General features: G+C 37.4%; 1 protein-coding gene across 1 annotated transcript; it reads left to right on the top strand.

Moving 5' to 3' along the window:
- Positions 1-2,816: 2,816 nt before the first annotated feature.
- On the top strand, positions 2,817-10,431 carry LOC141351210 (uncharacterized). Its single transcript, XM_073857789.1, has 2 exons — positions 2,817-3,281; positions 3,878-10,431. Exon 2 carries the CDS (start codon positions 4,139-4,141, stop codon positions 10,148-10,150), a length of 6,012 nt encoding a protein of 2,003 aa, XP_073713890.1. The 5' UTR covers positions 2,817-3,281; positions 3,878-4,138; the 3' UTR covers positions 10,151-10,431.
- The last annotated feature ends 13,176 nt before the right edge of the window (positions 10,432-23,607 follow it).

The raw sequence follows: 23,607 nt of genomic DNA, 5'->3' as shown, positions 1-23,607 counted from the left end.
TATACATACAAAATGGGATGGGTTTTTAATTACAAGTAGGTTGGTAAAATGCAAGGTGACAAATAACTGTTGACAGTCATGATCTGTGTTCACCCGGAGGCCGAAGGGAGTTTCTGTGACCTCACGCTGCACTGTCTAACGGCCGTCTCTGCAATTTTCTGCAGTCTGAGCGCCTGCGTGTCGCAGCAGGAATGCATTATCAGCGTCGACTGACTCCTGAACAAAATGAGATAATCACAGACGATGCTCGTCCATAAGGGCAGAGATAAGAAAACGCACACACATGCTTACTGTCTGCACACTGTAAGCACAGACAAGTTAAAAACATAAGATAACTAGCTGCCTTAAAAAAATTTGTTCACTGAACGTAAAGCGTCTCGTTCCATGTTAGATTAACAAAACTTTTCTTGTTCTACAAATGGTCAGTTAACAATATAAGAAACTTTATTTTGCATGTCTTATTTTAACAGTTTTATAAAACTTGTAATGATAAGAGATCTCTGCAAGCTTTGCCTCACAAAAAAAGAGGACACCTTGCAAAGCAAAAGTAACATCAAGTAAGGTTTCATCTTCACACACAAACAAGTCTCAATAAGGGTGACAGTAATTAAATCTCATGAAGTGAAAAGATGAGCTCTTAATGTCACCACAAAAACAATAAACAACAGTAATAACAAAAACAACTGCAGAAGTAGAAATAAAACAATACAACAAACAGCAAAACAAAACTTATATAACAGTAGCTGTTCATTTATGCATGACGGGTAAAATTTTCAAATCCAGAGACTTAAATAAGCTAAATAAATTGATTCAACCCAAAATCTCTTGTTGAATGAGAGAAATCATGCAATTCGTGCATTAAACTTAAACACTTGCATAATGAAGATATTTTTTCCGGGTTTACACTGAAAAAATTATTTTCATAAAAAAATTCTTAGTATTTTTGTCTTGTTTTCAGTAAAAAAAAATCTAAATTTTTTAAAATTAAGATGCTTTTTCTTGATGAGCAAAACGACCCAAGAAAAAAAGTCTAGTTTTTAGACCAAAAATATCAAATTTAAGTGATTTTGTATGGACCCCTAAGGGGACATGGAGAAAAAATTAAATAAAGTTTAGTTTCATGAAACTATCGCGCATACGTGAAACTTTAGATTTTTTTTACTCCAATGTCACCTTTGGGGCTCGGTAATTTTGTGTATAAAACAAGCAAAAAAATCTGCCAATGGGGTAAAAATCTTGAACATTTTTCTTAAAAACTAAATTCAAGAAAAATTCTAGAAAAATTAGCTTACCCCATTGGCAATTTGTTTTACTTGTTTTATGCACAAGATCACTAGATTTGATGTTTTTGGTCTAAAAACTAGACTTATTTTTTTGGGTCATTTTGCTCATCAAGAAAAAGCATCTTGATTTAAGAATTTTAAGATATTTTTTATTGAAAACAAGACAAAAATACTAAGAAAACATTTTCTTGAAAATCATTTGTTTTGCAGTCTAGGTCAAGTGTAGGATACATAACTTTTACATAAGACACTGACAGACCTGAAGTATATAGGAGGGTTTGGATTGCAACACGTGTCCTTTCAATGTAATATCGGTTTTTAATTAAGGTTGAAAAAAAATGAATCGCAACTAATCGTTTGCAGAATAAAGTAGGGCTGCAACGATTCGTCGACGTTGTCGACAAAAATCGATAATAGAAATAGTCGACAATGAATTTCATTGTCGACGTTGTCGCCAGACATGTTTTTTTTTCGACCGAGGGAGGCATCTCTCTTCATTACAATCTCTGCCGAGAGTCGCACATGTGCATTAGCTTCTCTGCTCAGCGATAACACACAGAAATGGCAGCGTCCAACGTAGCAGCTGCGCGTACCAAAACATCTGAGGTTTGGGAGCATTTTAGCATGGATACGGCGAATAAAAAGATTACCTGCATGGTTTTCAGAGCAGTCTTTGCATTTCACGGCAGCACCTCAGTCATGCACGAACATTTAAAGAGAAAGCACGTCGGACAGTTGAATGAAACAGAGTTTGACTCGCCTCGGTAAGATTTAAATAACATGGAAGCCAATACGTTTTGTTTTGGATGTACATTATACATTTTATATGCGTATTTTCGCTTTAAAATAAATAAATAAAGGATTTAACGTTATGCCCGACTGTGCCTGACAAAATTTTAAATTAAATGCATGCAGTCTGAAGAAGAGAGCCACGGACGCCTTTCTGCAAAAGAAGCAGACGTGCACCCCACAAAACTCTGTTTTTTTTATTTTTCAGAAATCTCGTTTTTTGGTTGTGCATTCAAATTCATATCAATTCAACTGCAGTTGGTTTGTTTTGATTTAAACCTTCAAAACTTAAAAAATACAGCATATATATATATATATATTTAAATACATGTAACCCTCTTACTAGTCATGTTTATAATACTAGTAATATGTTTATTTAAAAGCTATAGTTACTCTTATTTAGAAGTTCATTTTAAATAACTGTCCTAATTCATATATATCATGCTTGTTTTATAATAAGGTTTAAGAAAACTATTCATTAAACTGTGTTTTGTTTACAAAGATTCACATTTTAAAGTGAGCTGAAAATGTGTGTGTATCCCTTTAAGAAACCCTGTGTAAACGCTAAAGTTTGGTTTAAATGCACTTGGAAAACATGTGCGGGTTACTGTCTAGTTTGATGGTATTTTTTGTGATTGGATGCTTATTATTTTAAACCCACCCATGCATATGAGAGTGTAATGTGATTGGTGGTTAATTGAGTCAATCAAAATGAGAGAGAGGAGACGAACTGCGTTCGAGAGAGAGAGCGGTAGCAGATACGCTCGCGCTAGAGAGGAAAGAGTTGCGATAACCGCTAAACGCGTGTTATATGGGTTTTGTTTTATGTGAAAGTGTTTTGTTTGTTTATGCCTTCATGTTAACCCAGCAGATGGGTTAATAAACCACTTTACTCGTCTTATCAGCAGTTGATGAGCCGTTTAGCATTTAAATACAGACTCTCCTGTTCGCGTTGTTATAGACTGCAGTGACTAATATACTGCATTCAGTGTATTGCAGTGTGTTGTGCTATCTATTACTTTGCGTGGGACACTTCGAGAGATCAGTTACAGTCGTGTAAACAAGTGATTGCGTGAGTGAAACGAACTCCGTGGACAACTCGCATCACCGAGACTGTTCAGTTTGCCTTGGGTCGCGAGGAAAGGACCGAGATTCACTGAGGATCGTGTGATGTCTCCGGTTGTGGTTTGAGTGATCACTGGAGCACAGGTACCTGCTGTTATTAAATTTGTTTTGGCTCATTTGAGTGAAGAGGCCATTTTAACGTTTCAAAGGCCACAACGCACACAAGCAACAACACAGGCCTGCATCGGGTGGGGTTGTGTGTGTGATTGTTTACGTGTGTGAGTGGGCCCACGAATATTTTGTGTTCACATTTAAACTTTGTGTACTTTAATTGTTGTTTAGAGTTTACAGTTGCACAGTTACAACGATTCTTAAAAGTGTAAGTGTGTAGATATTTCATTTGAGAAATTATTCATTGCTGGGTATTACTGTGTATTACAGTGTGATACATTTGAACTGTTTATATTGAGTTTTCTCAGTAAGTGAGTGTAATTGAATTGAATAAGTGCTCATTTGGTTATTATATTATATATATTGATTATTGTGATTCATACCTATATATTGTTATTCATACCTATATATTGTTATTCATACCTATATATTGTTATACATATTTCCAACTTAATATTAAATATATATAGTCTATAATTCATATCTAAATCTATTCCATATTACAAAAAATAAATACTTGACATTGGGTTTTTTTTTTCTAAAAGGTTTCTGTTTATTGTGTTTTTAAGAGCTAAGGTATCAGAGTAGTGAGAGTCATATAGTCGAGAGACCCCAGTTAAAGAACCCGTCGCTCCGCCCTAAAGATCTTAGTCTTGACACAACTAAGTAGGGCAGGGGGCGCTACACAAAATGGTGGCCAGTACGGGGAATCTCTTCTTTCCTCTGGTACCCTAAAAGAAGACTGACATAAATCTGTGTTAATACCCTCAAGTTGATATTGGAAAAGAAAATTTAACCCTTTCTTGCACTTACTTGTAACCTCTTGAAGCATGTCTTTCAGAAATAACCCTCTCCTTCAAACTGAACTTGCCAGCTGGTGTAGTGAGGTAGGGATTGACCCGAGTCATGCACTGCTGCTGACTGGAGTACCAGCAACTACTGAAGTGGCACAAATTGAGGAAGCGGCACAAAGTGTAAAAGCCTTTGGAAGAGTGCGTGTTCGAGATAACAGACATGGACCCACCTCAACTACTCTATTCGTTTTGTGTGAGTGTCGAGAAGTCATAGACGCCACACGTTGTCCTACTAAACTTATGCTTGGAGATGGTGAGGAGGCCTGGGAGATAGTTGTTTCCACTGAAAGTGACTCACCACCTGTTGCCCCTGTAGGATTCACAGATAAGCTGTCAAAGTTTCTCATGGATGAGGGAAAGTCTATAACTGATTTACAAGCTCTGTTTCCTTCTCTTGGTTCCAATACCAGTTCCCCTGAGTCAATTATTCGTGCTGTGGGTGAGATCCTAGAAAAAACAGTGAAACCACAAAGTGACAGCAATGCTTATCGTCGTTTACGTACCTTCTCTGGTACTGTTCCCACCCCCGCAGGAGAGGAAACCATGGAACATTGGATCGAGCAGGCCAGAATAATGATAACAGACTGTGACTGCTCTGAGAAAGAAAAACGTCGGAGAGTTGTAGAAAGTTTAAAGGGACCAGCACTTGATATCATAAAAGCTGTTCGTCTGTCTAGCCCTGATGCCAGTGCCCTGCAGTACCTGGAAGCGCTGGAAAGCACGTTTGGATCCTCCGAGTCTGGAGAAGACTTGTATTTTGCTTTTCGACTAATACGGCAGTCTCCTGGAGAGTCATTATCTGATTTCTTGAGACGGATGGAGAAATCTCTGACCAAAGTTGTTCAAAGAGGAGGTTTGTCTCCAGCCAATGTTGACAGAGCAAGAGTAGAACAGCTGATCCGAGGAGCCGTTGAATCAGACATGATGCTCCTGCAGTTGCGGTTAAGGGAGAGAAAAGAGCGACCACCTACTTTCCTGAACTTACTGAACGAAATCCGTGAGGCTGAGGAGAGCGAAGCCACTCGACGTAAGATCACTGCCACTGCAAAGCCCATACACCTGCAGGGAGAAGAAAAAATTAGTCCAGCAGTTGTACGGGAGCTCAAAGTAGAACTTCAAGAACTCAGGGCTCAGCTGAAAGGTGAATGTCCAAACACTTTACCTGCTTCATCCATGATGGTAGAGCCCAAGACAAAACTAAGACACACAAATACCACAGACAAGCACGAGACAAAGAATGATTCAGAAGTCCAAGCCTTGAAAAAACAAGTCCAGCAGTTACAACAACAGCTAGCTGTTATGAGTGTTGGCCACAGTCAGCCAACGAGTCATGCCCAGTCCTTGCCACAGCCTTTCCCAGATCCTCCTAGACAAAAGCCTGTCAGGAACAAGGATGATTACTTTTGCTATCGGTGTGGAGAGGACGGACACATTGCTACAAAATGTCAATCACCTGAAAACTCCACTCAAGTGATCAATAAGCTAGTCCGCTCTCTAAGGAAGGCTAGAGAAGTGAGAAATGATTCAAACTACAATAACCGTTCTGGAGATCGTGCCTGTTTTTCAAAAAATAGCCACATCCACACCTATGAGCCAAATGGTCTACCAAAGGGTTTAGTGGGACCCACTTCGACGGTTAATGTGAAGATTTGTGGACAGTCATGTGAAGCTCTTTTGGACAGTGGTTCTCAGGTCACTCTTGTGTTTGACACATGGTATTCCCAAAACCTACCAGATGTGCCCATCCATCCTCTTACTGGATTGTCCATTTGGGGACTTGGCTCGTCCAGTTATCCCTATAAAGGCTACATTGTTGTAGATGTTTCATTTCCTGTGTCTCTCACTGGTGTAGAAGAGTCAGTATCCATCCTTGCTTTAGTCTGCCCAGACCCCAAAGGTCCTCCACAGTTTCCAGTAATAATCGGAACAAACGCCAGTTTCTTCCAGAGACTAACAGCTCTTAACAAGCCCACAAGTGAAACAAATACTGCCCACACCCTACGAATTCAGACCCATCCAGCCTGCCATACACTCCAGAGCTTTAAAACCTCTGATCCTGATCTGCCAGAAGGAAAAGTGAAATGGGTCGGCCCAGGAACTTTTACTGTCCCGTCCCGGGGTGAGCTTTATGCTACATGCAAAGTGGAGTCCAGAAAGCCATTAAAAGATGATATCTTCATAATTGAAGCTCCATCAGCTGATCCACTTCCCGCTGGACTGTTCATTCCCCCAGTGGTATTACCATCCTCTGCTGTAGATGTGAATAATTTCAGAGTATTAGTCCACAATGAAACAAGCAAAGATCTGTCCATTCCTGCTGGCACTATAATTGCACATGTATTCCCTACTGACACAGTTACTGTGGCTCCTGGAGTCCAAAATTCAAAGCCTATTGATCCAGATTTGTTTAACTTTGGTGGATCGACCATACCTGCAGCATGGGAAGAGAGATTACGGCTGAAGTTGGCTGAGCGAAGTAATGTGTTCTCACTCGAAGAATGGGATGTAGGTCTAGCAAAAGATGTTAATCATCAGATCAGATTAAGTGATTCCCGGCCTTTCAGAGAACGATCTCGCCGTATCGCACCAGCCGATATTGATGATGTACGACGCCATCTTAAAGATCTCCTAGCCGCTGGCATTATCAAAGAGTCAAGAAGCCCTTATGCCTCTCCCATAGTGATAGCTCGAAAAAAGAGTGGAGCTATAAGAATGTGCATTGATTACAGGACCTTGAACAGCCGCACTATCCCTGACCAATACACCACACCCCGGATCGATGATGCTTTAGACTGTTTGTCTGGCAGCAAGTGGTTCTCCGTCTTGGATCTACGTAGCGGCTACTATCAGATAGCCATGTCTGAAGAAGACAAAGAAAAGACTGCCTTCATTTGCCCGCTGGGATTCTACCAGTTTGAACGCATGCCACAAGGCATTACTGGGGCCCCAGCCACATTTCAGAGGCTTATGGAGCGAGTGGTTGGTGATATGCATCTCCTGCAAGTGATTGTCTACCTTGATGACCTCATTATATTTGGCCGCACACTCGAGGAGCACGAGGAGCGACTGATGAAAGTTCTTGACCGACTAGAGGAATTTGGTCTAAAAGTATCTATAGACAAATGCCAGTTTTGCCAGCCACAGGTGAAGTACGTGGGGCACATTGTCTCAGCAGCAGGTGTAGCCCCGGACCCAGAGAAAGTATCCGCTGTAACTCACTGGAAGACACCTACCGACTTGAAATCCTTGCGGTCATTCCTGGGCTTCTGTGGGTTCTATCGTCGCTTCATAAAGAGTTACTCCTCCATTGTAAGACCTTTAACGGAGCTCACGAAAGGCTATCCACCTGCAAAAGGACGAGGCAAGCTGGAAGGAAAGAAATACTACAATGAGAGAGAACTGTTTGGTGAGCGATGGGATAAAGAGTGCACAGATGCCTTCAAGAAAATCATACATTGTCTAACGCATGCACCGGTACTTGCCTTTGCTGATCCAACCCTGCCTTATGTCCTCCATGTTGATGCTAGTCTGAGTGGTCTGGGTACTGTCTTAAATCAAGAACATCCTGAAGGTCTTCGTCCCGTGGCTTTTGCGAGCAGAAAGCTGAGTTCCTCAGAAGAGCGTTACCCAATCCACCAACTAGAGTTCCTGGCATTGAAGTGGGCGGTCGTAGATAAATATCATGATTACTTGTATGGTGCCCAGTTTGTTGTCCGGACTGACAATAATCCTCTTACCTACGTGCTGTCGAGTGCAAAGCTGAATGCAACTGGTCACCGCTGGCTAGCAGCTTTAGCAACTTATAATTTCAGTCTCCAGTACAAACCAGGTAAACATAACATTGATGCTGATGTGCTATCCCGTTACCCTTCCAGTGACGATGTTCCTACGTCTTGGACTGAGATTCCACAATCTGGCGTCAAAGCTATCTGTCAGTTAGCCAGTCTTCCTTGGGATGATGAATCCACCAGGCTTGTAGACCAGCTAGGTGTTCCACCAAGTAGCATCCCACCTGCATACTCCTATCCTGCTCAGCTGGAAATGGGACAGATGGAGCAGTTGTCCAATGCAGACCTGAAGAAGGCACAAGAACAAGATCCCATCATCAGTGTAGTTAAACAAGACATTGAGCAGGGCAGAGCACCTACCTCTGTAAAAGGTTCAGACCCAAACCTTGCACTTCTACAGCGTCAGTGTCCAAAACTGGTCATTAAGAACAATCTACCGTACAGAGTCAGTAAACGCCAGTGTGGGAAAGAAAAACTACAGCTTGTGCTACCTGAAAAGTACCGCCTGGTAGTCATACAGTCTTTACACGATGAGTCAGGCCATCTTGGAGTGGAGCGGACCACTGAGCTACTAAGAGATCGCTTCTATTGGCCGCGCATGACCATTGACATAGAACACTACATCAAAAACTGTGGTCGCTGCATTACCAGGAAGACCCTCCCTACTAAGTCTGCCCCATTGAACCATATTACCAGCAATGGTCCGCTAGACCTAGTGTGCATTGACTTCTTGTCCCTAGAACCTGACTCCAAGGGCATTTCCAACGTGCTTGTGATAACTGATCACTTCACCCGCTATGCTCAAGCCTTCCCAACCAGAGACCAGCGAGCAGTGACGGTGGCTAAAGTCCTTGTGGAGAAGTTCTTCGTTCACTATGGTTTACCCTCCCGTATTCATTCAGATCAGGGAAGGGACTTCGAAAGCCGACTGATACGAGAGCTCCTAGGAATGTTAGGAATCCGCAAATCACGGACAACACCTTACCATCCGCAAGGTGACCCACAACCAGAACGCTTTAACAGAACCCTTCTCTCCATGCTTGGAACACTGGATCCAAATAAAAAGAGTAAGTGGAGTCAACACATCAGTTTGCTTGTACATGCATACAACTGTACGAAGAACGAGGCGACTGGTTACTCCCCTTATTACCTGCTCTTCGGACGAGAGGCTCGGTTGCCCATCGACGTGTGTTTTGGTATACCTGCAGATGGTGAGAGAGAAATTAAGCACCAGCAATACGTTGAGAAAATGAAGTCTGAACTCCAGACAGCATATCAGTTAGCATCTGGTACTGCACTGAAAAGTCACCTACGAAACAAACGACTCTATGACCAAAAAGTGAAACACCAAATACTTACCGTAGGAGATAGAGTGCTCATCAAAAACCTTGCCTTCACAGGAAAGCACAAACTCCACGACAGATGGAATTTCTTACCCTATGTTGTCACTAAAAAATTCAAGGACTTACCTGTTTACAGACTACGGCCTGAGAGTGGAATGGGAGGTGAAAGGACTATTCACAGAGATCACCTGTTACCCATCGGAGACAATGTAAGATTGTTTAGGTCGGATGACTCGAACAAAAACATGCAGCCACCTGTAACCAGAGCACAAACAGTTAAAAAGAGACAAAACAGACTGGAAAAGGAAAGTGTTTCTCTTACTGAATGTGAGAAAGTGGATACTTCAGAGAGTGATGATGATGATCTTTGGTACTACCGCCCAGAACCAGTCAGCATACAAAGTAGGCAGCCATCTTCTCAGCTTACAGTGGAAAAAGAAACTGTCCGTCAGGACAATGATCAGTTTCAAAACCAGGAGTACGTGATGAGAGATTGTCTGCCAGAAAATGACCCAGAAATACTTCCTGATCAGTTTGTGCAAATTGCAGAGGGTCATGACTTAGAAGGGGGAGACAATAGTCTTGTGAATGTCTCACACCATGAGGCAGAACCTTTAGTGTGCCGTAAATCTCAAAGAGAAGTAAAGCCTTTGATTAAACTGACCTATGATGAATTAGGCCGACCCTCAGATAAACCATTAATAGTTATTCATCGAGGAATGGTCATACACATTGAAGATGCCGTTAAGGTAAAGAAGAAAGTTTGCAACACTGTATGGTGCCATCCCCTGGCCCAGTGTCCCCAGTGTGTCCTTTCAAACCCTTGCCCTGCTGTCAGAACAGTAGTTCAGATGTAGAAAAATTCAGCCTCATGAGGGCATGAGGATTTAGAAGGGGGAGTGTGTAACCCTCTTACTAGTCATGTTTATAATACTAGTAATGTGTTTATTTAAAAGCTATAGTTACTCTTATTTAGAAGTTCATTTTAAATAACTGTCCTAATTCATATATATCATGCTTGTTTTATAATAAGGTTTAAGAAAACTATTCATTAAACTGTGTTTTGTTTACAAAGATTCACATTTTAAAGTGAGCTGAAAATGTGTGTGTATCCCTTTAAGAAACCCTGTGTAAATGCTAAAGTTTGGTTTAAATGCACTTGGAAAACATGTGCGGGTTACTGTCTAGTTTGATGGTATTTTTTGTGATTGGATGCTTATTATTTTAAACCCACCCATGCATATGAGAGTGTAATGTGATTGGTGGTTAATTGAGTCAATCAAAATGAGAGAGGAGAGACGAACTGCGTTCGAGAGAGAGCGGTGGCAGATACGCTCGCGCTAGAGAGGAAAGAGTTGCGATAACCGCTAAACGCGTGTTATATGGGTTTTGTTTTATGTGAAAGTGTTTTGTTTGTTTATGCCTTCATGTTAACCCAGCAGATGGGTTAATAAACCACTTTACTCGTCTTATCAGCAGTTGATGAGCCGTTTAGCATTTAAATACAGACTCTCCTGTTCGCGGTGTTATGGACTGCAGTGAATATTATACTGCTTTCAGTGTATTGCAGTGTGTTGTTCTATCTATTACTGTGCTTGGGACACTTAGAGAGATCAGTTACTGTCGTGTAAACAAGTGATCGCGTGAGTGAAACGAACTCCGTGGACAACTCGCATCACCGAGACTGTTCAGTTTGCCTTGGGTCGCGAGGAAAGGACCGAGATTCACTGAGGATCGTGCGATGTCTCCGGTTGTGGTTTGAGTGATCACTGGAGCACAGGTACCTGCTGTTATTAAATTTGTTTTGGCTCATTTGAGTGAAGAGGCCATTTTAACGTTTCAAAGGCCACAACGCACACAAGCAACAACACAGGCCTGCATCGGGTGGGGTTGTGTGTGTGATTGTTTACGTGTGTGAGTGGGCCCACGAATATTTTGTGTTCACATTTAAACTTTGTGTACTTTAATTGTTGTTTAGAGTTTACAGTTGCACAGTTACAACGATTCTTAAAAGTGTAAGTGTGTAGATATTTCATTTGAGAAATTATTCATTGCTGGGTATTACTGTGTATTACAGTGTGATACATTTGAACTGTTTATATTGAGTTTTCTCAGTAAGTGAGTGTAATTGAATTGAATAAGTGCTCATTTGGTTATTATATTATATATATTGATTATTGTGATTCATACCTATATATTGTTATTCATACCTATATATTGTTATTCATACCTATATATTGTTATACATATTTCCAACTTAATATTAAATATATATAGTCTATAATTCATATCTAAATCTATTCCATATTACAAAAAATAAATACTTGACATTGGGTTTTTTTTTTCTAAAAGGTTTCTGTTTATTGTGTTTTTAAGAGCTAAGGTATCAGAGTAGTGAGAGTCATATAGTCGAGAGACCCCAGTTAAAGAACCCGTCGCTCCACCCTAAAGATCTTAGTCTTGACACAACTAAGTAGGGCAGGGGGCGCTACACACATAAATATTAGGGCTGTCAAAATAAACGCGTTAACACAAATTCATTTTAACGGCACTAATTTTATTAACGCGCGATTAACGCAACACGCAATTTCTGTTTGACCCACAGCTGGATGAATTGAGAAGCAGCAAGTAACCGGCGCTGTCTAGATGTTCGGAGCTTTTCATAAAAATAACATTAAGCTCTCGTCTAGCGAATCCAATGCTCTAAATGGTCATTAAACATCTAAAATTATCTTTATCTGCACGTTTCCTGAGAGGTGTACCGTCCCAAATCCATATAAAGCAAAGATGCGTCTTCTTTCACTTTTTAGTTTCGTTTTTAAAGCATTCAGAAATGATAGAAAATAGACTGCAGGACTTGCTTGATGTTAAAATAATTATTGTGAGAGATAAAGTTCGGGACCTGATTGATGTTAAAAGAGTTATTAAGAGTGACAAGGCTCAAAAGCGATGTCTGACGTAGACGCCTGAAGCGCATGCACACAAACATGCGAGTGCGCGACCCAGATATATACAGACATCTTACACAAAATTACAGTTTTAAAAATATCTGTTTTGACAAGAATTCACGCAGCTATGACCTATAATCTGTTATATCTGAAGTGAATGTTTGGTTAACTGTTAAGGAAAAGTATCTGTTGTGTCATTATTTTAAACCCTTGCATTAGCCTACAGGATCTTAAAGCGGTCTGTCTCAATGTCAAAATTAAACAATAAAAGAAAAACATATATGTAACATATATTGATGTTTTTTTTGCTCTGCGTAAACAGGTGTAGTTATGTCATGCTTTATCAGATTCCAACAATTGTTCCAATGGTTTTGAAGTTTTTTAATAGAGAATGTTAAAATATAAATGACTAATTTTTGAAAACGTAAACAGGCTGTTGTAGACATACATTTTCATATAGCATATATATTGACCAAATCCATGCTGATTAGAGCATTAAAAACTTGAAAAGTGTTACATTTAGGTAAATTTAGAACAGATAAAAATAATTTATTGACAGCCCTAATAAATATATATTAAAATAGCTGAAATACATAACTTCGTTTTGGTAAAATCATAGTAGCTGCAATTATTAAAAATGTAAAACTTCTTTTCATTAAATGTAAAAAACGTTCATTGAACTACCCCCTTCTTTCTTGTTTACTATCATTTTCCACAGAATTAAAGCAATCTCATGCTAAATTTTAGAAAAAAATAATTATTATTCGATTAGTCGACTAATCGTTTCAATAGTCGGTGACTAGTCGACTATTAAAATAGTCGTTAGTTGCAGCCCTAGAATAAAGTTGTATTTCATATATGTGTGTGTGTTTTGTGTTTAATTATGTATAAATACACACACATGCATGTATAATTTTAAGAAAAATATATATGTATAAATCAGGTACACTGCAAAAAAAATTATACGCTGGATTTACTTAATTAATTTTTGCATCCTTTTTTAAGTAAGTTTTACTTGCAAATTTAAGCAATTGCATAAGTTGCTTAAAATTCTATGTGAAACTTGCTAAAAATGCAATATATATATATATATATATATATATATATATATATATATATATATATTTAAGCAATATCGCTCGAGTAGGAGTGTGATATAGCTCTATATCATCACGGCTGTGATTAGGCCAGAGGCACGAGGCCGTAGGCCTCGTGCCTCTGGCCTAATCACAGCCGTGATGATATAGAGCTATATCACACGACTCCGAGAGCGATATTGCTTTTATACAACAGTTCGACGGCACACGTTTGAAAAACGAAAACTAGAAAACAACAACGGAGTTATTTTAAAAGCCTCTTTGTTTGAGAACTACTTCTTCCGCCACGGATTTGAGGGCGGCCAGAATGACAGGTAAAACTTTCGGCTGCTTTGAAGCTCATGACAACTCAATGGACGGAAAAGCCGCTACTTTATATTACCGTTTCTTGGTCACAAAGTGTAGTTTTAAGATTAGTTCAGTCGAGAATGTATCTGTATTATATTTAAATCTGCAGTCGATTAGTAAAGATAGCGCCTGTTTGAACGTTTGCTTAGTGAGATTCGGTACGAATGAGAACCAAAGCATGAGCGGACATCAGTGTTCACTCGCCCCGCTGACCACCGCCCTCTCTGGGCTACATCTCTGACAGGGATTCCCTGGCTCTCATGTTGGCCTTGTTTGTTTATGATCGTCAAAATGAGATCAAATCAGCAGTATTTGGTGTCATGATCAAACTATTACTTGTTTTTTAATTCATATTTAGTGTCTTTTGTGTTGTTATTGTTTTGGCGCGAGGTAAAAGTTAATAAAACTATTTGTATAACGTTACTATTGCTTTCTCATTTATTCTTAACGTGATACGAGCACTCGATTATTATTATTACACTTTGTTCTTGTCAGTACTATACAAAACGGTTTTTTATAAGTGTCAGAGATATGTTTTTGCATGCTGCTTATAAATATACCAGTGGCGATATCTCATAACATGTTTTAATAGTCACGTCACGATAAAGTAAATGATCAATGTCCACATTTAAAAGCTGCTGTGCTTACCTGCAGTTTCACGGTGTTTTCGCGTTCTGATAAAAGATATAGCTCCAGAAAAAACGAGTGTTTATATTCCTCTTTCCAAGTGTTAATCATCCACACGATGTGACAAGACATTTCTCCCATTAACTTTAACGTAACATCCAAGAGCGCTGATCTTTGATGGAATAATACTTCTGATTGGGGATTCACAGACTGATTTATGAGCTAGTAAACTAATGAGACACACACACACGGAGAGTGATTCAAACAGCGCGTCTGTGTTTTTCCATTCAGAGATGAGCCTGCTTAGGACCTCCATTCACTAGGTGGCGGAATGATACGAAAGGTGAAGCGGTTACAGTGCCGATATTAGCACAATATCGCATAGGTCTTAGCCAATCAGATTCGAGAACCAGAAAGAACTGTTGTATAAATATATATATGCAATGACATAACAAAATATTGCTTTTTCAATGTAATCAATGCAATGCAATTTTAATTTTTTTGTTATTTTGTTATTTGGTGGTATTTGGCTTTTAAAAAAAATCTGAATAATATTAATGAATTAACCTCACTGCCTACGTTTATCTGAATGAAAGTTAGTACTTCACCTCTATTAGCTGCATATTTTTACATTTTACAGCAAGTAAAAAAAAATTGTAAAAATGTATAGCAGAAGTATAAAGCATACATCGCCAAGATCATAAACACATTTGACAGATCATCTCCCCTTATGAAAATTAACCATGTTTTTTTGTGGTAAAAGTGTAGTAAACCTGTTTTATGTATTGATTACTATTAGCAAAACATGGTTTTACTACACTTACCATGGTTTTTTTTGTTTTAACTGTAGTAAAACCATGGTTAATTTTCATAAGTGCCTTAATACCACATTGTGCACTATTGTGCACACTCCCAAAAGACAGATTTAAAGTTTATCACAGGCGTTACAGGAGGCAACACACACAGATCCAGACACACGAGTTTATCAAGTTTATCAACTGTCTAAAGACTAATAATATACTTTCATTTCTCTATTTAGGTTGAAACTACAATCTTTTGACCTTGTTTGGCCATTTTTCAGGTCTCCTTCAGACATTAAGGTGTCCTTTCTATATATCGCGTGTGTGAAATTTACAGTCAATAAGGACGAACATAAGGTCCAAGTCACTGAGGCTTGCAACTCCCATAAGATATATGCAGTCTCTCCACACACGAGAGTGAGCCAACGCAAAGAGAAAGGGAAAGTTTGAATGAGTTCAATGCTTAAAGCATCAAGTGCAGTATAATACAGCAGTACTGACAGCCTTAAATCACATTTACAAAATGTAGGCGCAGTTTCCCGGACAGGGTTTAGATTAATCCAGGTCTAGCCTTGGTTATATAAGGACATTTAAGAAGTTGCATTACGTTAAGAAGAAACATTACATGTGTGCATCTTGAGACATAACAATGGCACTGATATATTTTAATGCAAAGTGTTTTTAAATGAAGGAAGCTCAAACATGCATTTTAGTCTGGGACTAGGATAAGCCCTGTCCGGGTAACTGCCAAGTAAAGCTGGAATCACGACAAGCAAAAGTTTCTCAGGCAATAAAAGGTTTATACTGAAAGAAGACACATCGACTATTGGCCCTATACAATAGTTGTGAAGGGCAGAAAAAAGAAACCTATCAATTATCAAAACAAGCCATCCACACCTTAAAAATAAATGACTTCCCAGTTAACAAAACTATTTAGTGATGACAATAACACCAAACCCTTTTTGTATTTACATAGCACAGGTGTGTAAAACCGGCCATATTCAATCATATTTCTCTCTCTCTTTATAGTCTCTCTCTCTCTCTCTCTCTCTCTCTCTCTCTCTCTGCAGACATTGTCATGTGTATCTTCTGAGCAGACGCAGGGTATCTGACAGTTGTATCTGTTTGTCTGTTAACACAGGGTCACGGTTAGGACAACGGCTGTGTGTGTGTTCAGAAAACCCCCCAAAAAAATCACATCATCTCTTTAATATTTCATTCATTGCTCCTAGACAGCAAAGAGAATAGTAAAGACTTTTACATTATGTTTAGCGTCACAGATTAGTGTAATATCATACATGATGAAAACATATGAATCCAACACCAAATTTAAACTATATAATTAAAACATTAATTAAAACCACTTATTACACGGCTCTCTGGAATGCTTGATTCTGATTGGTCAGTTGAGACATTTGCAGGTTCGTTCTTTTCAAATAATAACCGCTCCAAAGTAATAACGCATAGCCGGTACTACTTGTACGATTAAAATCGCTCCGCGCCAATAAAGACCAATAAAGATTACTGTTTGGTGCCATCTTGTGACAAACACTGGACAACCACAATTAAGGATTAATTTTAACATGTACGGAAAAAACAAAACATTTAAACAGTGGATAGAAGAACGAACAACGACAAAACACAGAGAGCTTACTGAGACTGAACTTGACAAAATAGAGCATGACAGCTACGAAGCCAACACACAAAAAAATACAGAATGGGGATTAAAACTTCTCAAAGACTGGCTAAAAGAGAAAAAAATGGAGACAGACAAGTATGAAGCAGCGGATCTTAATAAGGTATTACGATCATTTTATGCATCTGTGCAAAGTTTCGCGGAAGGATAAAAATGCTAATTTAAAACAAATATGCCAATAAAATGTTTCATATTCATGTCCGTTTTTTTTCTTATGTGGCAAGTAGCCGTGTAATAAGCGGGATAATGTAGAGGCAGCCGGTAGTTATCGGGAAAATAAGCCCCTTCAGTGTGATACAAGACCCTCGCGTCGGGTCCTGATCACACTGTCGGGGCTTATTTCCCGATAACTACCGGCTGCCTCTACATTATCCCTTACATAGAACCCTAATAAATCATTTTTATCCGTCCCTGCTCTCTATCTCTGTACTTTACCTTTAAATATAAAGCATACAATTCCTCAGATATCTTTATTTTTTGCATTTTTGTGTGGACCCATTCATCTTTGCTATACGTATTTTTACCATTGAAAAAGTCATACTATTCAAAATAAAATGCACATTTTAGTCAGTCATGTTACCCATCACCCCCCCCCCATGAATATCAATGAATATTCCACAAGTGACATTTTCAAGAGGAAGTGACATCATCTGGATCTTCTGAAGGGAGACCAAAAGTTAAATTTCTTTTTTCTTTTCTGTATATTTTATGATGTTATGACTGGTGTTAATGTTCAGTCCTGTAACCTATATTATCTCTTTAATGTTATTGGTTTATTTAAAATAAAATTGGTAAATCACTAGAATTTGCTCAGTGCCTTCATGCTATTAGCAGATATTTAATGCAGCTATATTTCATGCATTTGCTAAATTAAAATCACAATCCTCTACTTTCAATCCTGATACCAAAATGCCTCCATCCTTGTTAAAAATAAACTAGTTACTTGATTGACCAATACTCATTTTGAAAAGTAAAATATCTGTGTTAATAGATTTAGTGTTAAAAAGATAAAAAAATTACTTCAATTTTGATGAGTTACAACATGCAAATTGAAACATGAACACATTTTATATTGCGCACTGTAAACACAATCAAAGCTACAAAAACACAGAAATAATTAAGCTCTGATAAGATTTTCCCAGATACTGAAATTACCTCAGACCCTATTCACAAAAATATATTTAATGTTGATATGCTTATGAATAATGGTCCCATTTTGTGAAATGTAATTGATTTCTGAATGCACCTGTGTCCTCAAAAGAAAGAAATGGCTAAATACCGCTACTTTTATGGGGTAATGTTTTGAGGCGCACTCTCTTTAAAATTAAATCAATGACTCTCCCTACATAATTTATTTTATAAAACACTGTTGATATATGTGTTCTAGCGGCTAAGACCTTTCCAACAATATATAGTTTGTTGTGATATACATAAAATTTATATGGAAAATATTGACGTATACTTATGTGTCCCGTGAGCGGGACAGCGCCACTTAAGGAGTTGGGTACTGCCCTTAAAAAATTTCTGACATTTGTTTGACTTAAGTAAGGTCATTTTATTGATTTTATATCATACTTATTTTTTCTAATACCAGAATGTACTGATATTTATATTAATACTTTAAATAATAATATATGATACCACCATGATATCATCTTCATGTTATTACAATTTGGAAATAAAATGTGTGTCCTATAGGAAAATATCATGACAGCGAAATTGGAGGGACATATTACTGCTCATCACAATATGAAAAACGCCCAAAACCATCCAAATGTTGTTGTTTGAAGGTTTAGGGAATCTGAGTAAAACAAACAATGAAGTCAAAGGAATGAATGGAAATCATAATCAATTTAATTATCTTTTCAACTCTTTCTGCATATAATATAACCTATTTATTTAATATCAACTAATTTAATTTTTAAGTGTTTAAAGCAACATGCTGTGGTGTAAAGGTGAAGTCACATTGCAAAAAATTACTGGGGTGAGAAAAAATGTGACATACTTTGTTTACTTTTTGTTACACTTAATTCAAGAAAACATTTAAATATTTTCTCACCCCATTGGCAGATATTATGCTTGTTTTAAACACATTCACTTAAATTGTATATTTTTTTGTCTAAAACTAGATTTATTTTCTTAGGTCATTTTGCTTATCAAAACTCACATCTTAATTTAAGAATTTTTATATAAAACAAGACAAAAATAATAAGTAAAAAGGTCATTTTTGCAGGTCACTCACTTTAATGAAACTCTACAGGTGTAAATCATTCAATCACATCATGAATCAGATAAACAGTCATTAAAATCTCAGCTCATCTCTTTATAAAGCACATGATTGTAACCTGATGAAGTCTCATACTTACAGACAGGAGTTTCAGATGACAAACCTTCAGTCTGATGAACATTATTATTACTGACATCATCACAGCAAACACTTGGTGGGTTTAAATCATGGGGTTGTGTTAAAACTTACTGCCAGTAGATGGCGCTCTTGCTTTGATAAATCATTGGAGATCCAAAGTAAAGATCATGCTGATGTTGAATGAGAGTTTGTGTTTCTCAAATCCTTCAGACTTGGTTTACATGACACACGAGAGGCGTTACACACACACACTGTTTAAAGTGTGTGTGTGTGTGTGTGTGTGTGTCAGTCTTCAGTGGATGTGTTAACCTGAGTTGCCCTTCTTAACCTAAATCTAACATCTGACCTACAGACGCCAGTGAGAAACTGAGAGAGAGAGAGAGAGAAAGAGAGAGAGAGAGAAAGAGAGAGAGAGATATTTCAGTTTCCATCAGTCAGGTAAAAAGTTGTTTGTGCATTTTATATATATATGGTAGTACACCATCAAGTTTCTTTTAGGGCTGAAAACATAAAAATTAAATGTGCATTTTTAGATAAAATGCATACATTTGAAAGTCCATAAATAAATATTTTACTGAAAGAGCAGTAATGGTCTGATTTCTCAGAAATGTTTATCACTGAAACTTTGAGATCATTTGAACAAATTAGAAGAGAGTTTGATCTTCCCTCCCAAGACTTTTTTAAATATCTTCAAATTCGGTGAGTCTCTTAAAGTGAAACAAATGATCAGAATTGAAAGAAACCATATTGTCAGTTAATTCTTTCGAAGGGCTTATTTCCAAATTTGATAGCTTACTAGCTTAATCTGATTCCTCAGTTTACGATTCTTTGAAACCACTGTGGGGACGGGACCTAGGAGTTTTGTTTTACTCTGAAGATTTAACCAGGACCTGTTCTAAAATGCACCTCGATTTACATGAACAAAATGTAAAAATCTTTCACAGAATTTATTTTACACTTGTTCGTCTGCATAAAATGTTCCCAGGTTGTTCAGATCTCTGTTTTAAATGCAAAACTTGTATTTTGGTCCTGTGTTCACATCCAACCATTTTGGTTCATTCTGCAATCCAGGAGATAATGTTTTATTTTATTTTATTTATTTATTTGCTGAATGACATTCCTAAAGACCTGCTTGACTCAGACTTCAAACATCTGTTTACAACCCTTATATTCCTGCCTAAGAAATGTATATTATTAAAGAGGAAATATCATCAAAAACTGACTTTTTACATGTTTAAGTGCAATAATTGGTTCCCCAGTTCTAGAAAATGTGTAAAAGATCAACCCAGTAACTTAGTTTTGGTAAAAAAAAATTGCCCATTGAAATCTGGCTCCCCTTGTGATGTCAGAAGGGGATAATACCGCCCCTTAATCTGCACTATCCAACCACAGCACTGCCATTTAGTGCAAAGATCAGCTCATTTGCATTTTAAAGGACACACATGCAAAAACAGCATACACATTTTTTTGCTCATACCTACAAAGTGTTCATTTTAACATGTTATAATAAATTATCTGTGTGGTACTTTGAGCTAAAACTTCACGTATGTACTCTGGGGACACCAAAGATGTATTTGACATCTTAAAAAAAGTCTTGTGAAATGTCCCCTTTAAAATGGTCTACATCTCAGGTCCCAACTATTTCCATGTGGATTTCTCAGCTGTCAGCATTTCTTCCTTTGAAGAAATTAACTTATGACCTCAACCACAAACAAGACAAATTCAGGAGTCCGTGGGATCATCTCCAATCATTTCTTTACACCATTTTTATTTTTTTTATTTCAAGACAGTTCTGGCTTCTCTTCTTTTGACTTGTTTTCTATAAACAGACACATTTGTAAATTTCTTTAACTTGCGGCTATTGCTTTTTATTGATAATTGTATATAATAAATAAATAAATAAATAAAGACCATGTGAATATTTGATGTCCAAAGTCCCTTTTCATTTTATATTTTCATTTGCACTGCAAAAATAACTTTCTTACTTAATATTTTTGTCTTGTTTTCAGTAAAAATATCAAAAAATGCTTAAATCAAGATGTATTTTCTTGATGAGCAAAACGACCTAGGAAAATAAGTCTAGTTTTTACACCAAAAATATAAACTTTAAGTAAATTAGTGCTTAAAACAAGCAAAAAAATCTGCCAATGGAATAAGAAAAAAATTCTTGATTTAAGTGTTTATGAAAAAAGTCAAATTAATTCAAGAAAACTTTTCTTATTCCACTGGCAGATTTTTTTTGCTTGTTTTAAGCACTCATTTACTTAAAGTTTATATTTTTTGACTTATTTTCCTAGGTCATTTTGTTCATCAAGAAAATGCATCTTAACTTAAGAATTTTTTTGATATTTTTACTGAAAACAAGACAAAAACACAAAAAGACAAAGAAAGTCATTTCTTGCAGTGTGCAGGTCAGATGCTCAGCTAAACATCTTTAACTATTTCTTCAAATGGAAAAGTTTTCTTTATTTGTCTTAGCAAATTGTCATTTGTTTATTTTCAAAACCTGAGCATTTCAATGCATCGTCACAGCAAGATTTCACAAACACCATCACATGTGAACAGACAGCGTTTCTAGCACTGAACTGGGAAATTTACGGCGATGGAGCCGGAATTCAAGCCGAATCCGCTCATGTAAACACCACAGAGACACAACAACATTCACACTTCACTGGTATGCATGAGCAGAATGTGACACACAAACACAAACCTTGTGTTTTCATGTTTTATGGGGACTTTGCATGGATGTAATGACTTTTATATAAACTGTATATCCCTAAACCCAACCCCTAAACATAACACATTTTCAAGTAAACATCATTTATGAGCTGTTTTTCTCATGGGGAACAACAAAAGGACAGACAAAATGTCCACACAAGGTCACAAATTGCTGGTATTACTGGCTTTGTGAGGATGCTTGGCATCTGTTATAAAAAGACTTGTTTTGTTTGATGTTAAATGGGTGATTCTCACGAAAACTTGGTTTTAAAAATGTCAAGCATGAAAATGTAAAAATTGCTTAAATTTACTTTTTTCCCCACCAGACATTGAAAAACAAAGTCTGGAGTAAATGGGAACATTAATTTAAAAACTTTTACTTATCATTTAACACTTTTTGTAACGTAATTTTAAAAATTAGTCCTAAAAAAATCTCATTACCGCAACAGTCAGAAAACATCAACACTGAAATATTTTCAAAATGACATGACAAACCTGAAAGAACATCATTTGGAGATTCTGCACATGCATTTAAAATCAAAGTATTATGCTTCTATTAATTAAATTAACATTTAATAAGCATCTGTTGCGGTAATGATAATCAAAATGTCGTGTAAGCATTCTGACAAGACAATATTTCAAATTAACTGTAAAAAAATGATCTTACCCGGTAGCCATCTTGAAGTAACTGGTCCATGTGCTTGGTCACTCAAAATCAAACTTTATTAAAATTCTGTATGTGTGCTTAAACTGTTCTCAAAAAGTGTTGCGGAGGATGAGAACATCAGGCATGGACACATCATTTTCCTAATTTTTCTTCATTGTTATTATACATGAATATTCAGTAAATATTTTTTCTATCATCTAAAGTAGTCTAGCAAAACATCCATTTATTTTTTTTCTTAATATTTTTGTGTTAATTTGATTAAATTACAACATAACACATGTTCAAACACAGCCGGACACATTGCGGTAATGAGAATTTCAGCAGAAAATGAGATAAAATGTACAATTATAAATTCTTATGTTGAAATCACACATTGTGCAAGGTAGAACACAGTATTGTGTTAATTCTGATGCTTTTTCATGTTACTATATTACACATTTTAAAGCTAAACTCATTAGTGCCGTGCTGTTTCAATGGTTTCGTGAGAATCACCCAAATAGTGATCAGTTATCTTGAGGTCATTCTGTAATGGGCATAGAGATGCTGTCTATCTACAGCGTCACATCAGTCTCTTATGAGGTTTAATTCAGATAAGACGCTGCTTTAGATGATATCTGTATATGCAGGGCAGATATTTAGGGTTTGGAGCAACTCTTGTGTGTTTTATTTAATTGAAATGCCACCACCAGAGCTGAATGTGTGTTACTGAACATCTCTACGGCTTTAATGATCTTGGACATTTCAAAGGGATGTTTAGAAATGTGATCCACACATACCTTTACACAACACACACACACACACACACACACACGCACACTGTTTTATGTGGCAGAGTAAACAAACGTTAGTTTGGCCTGTGTTACAGAGACAGAAGAAGAGCTTTGGATCAACACACACAGCATCAAACACATGGACACACACACACACACACACTGTCATCTGTCTTAAACACAGACCATCCATCACAGCAGTGGAGTCGATGTGTCTGACACACACACTCTCACTTTTCACACCAGCACACACACGCACACACACAAACGCTGACACC

Source organism: Misgurnus anguillicaudatus, chromosome 19 (assembly GCF_027580225.2).
Source record: "Misgurnus anguillicaudatus chromosome 19, ASM2758022v2, whole genome shotgun sequence".
In the NCBI taxonomy this organism is placed as follows: Eukaryota; Metazoa; Chordata; class Actinopteri; order Cypriniformes; family Cobitidae; genus Misgurnus; species Misgurnus anguillicaudatus.
This window is presented reverse-complemented; position numbering and strand designations above follow the sequence as displayed.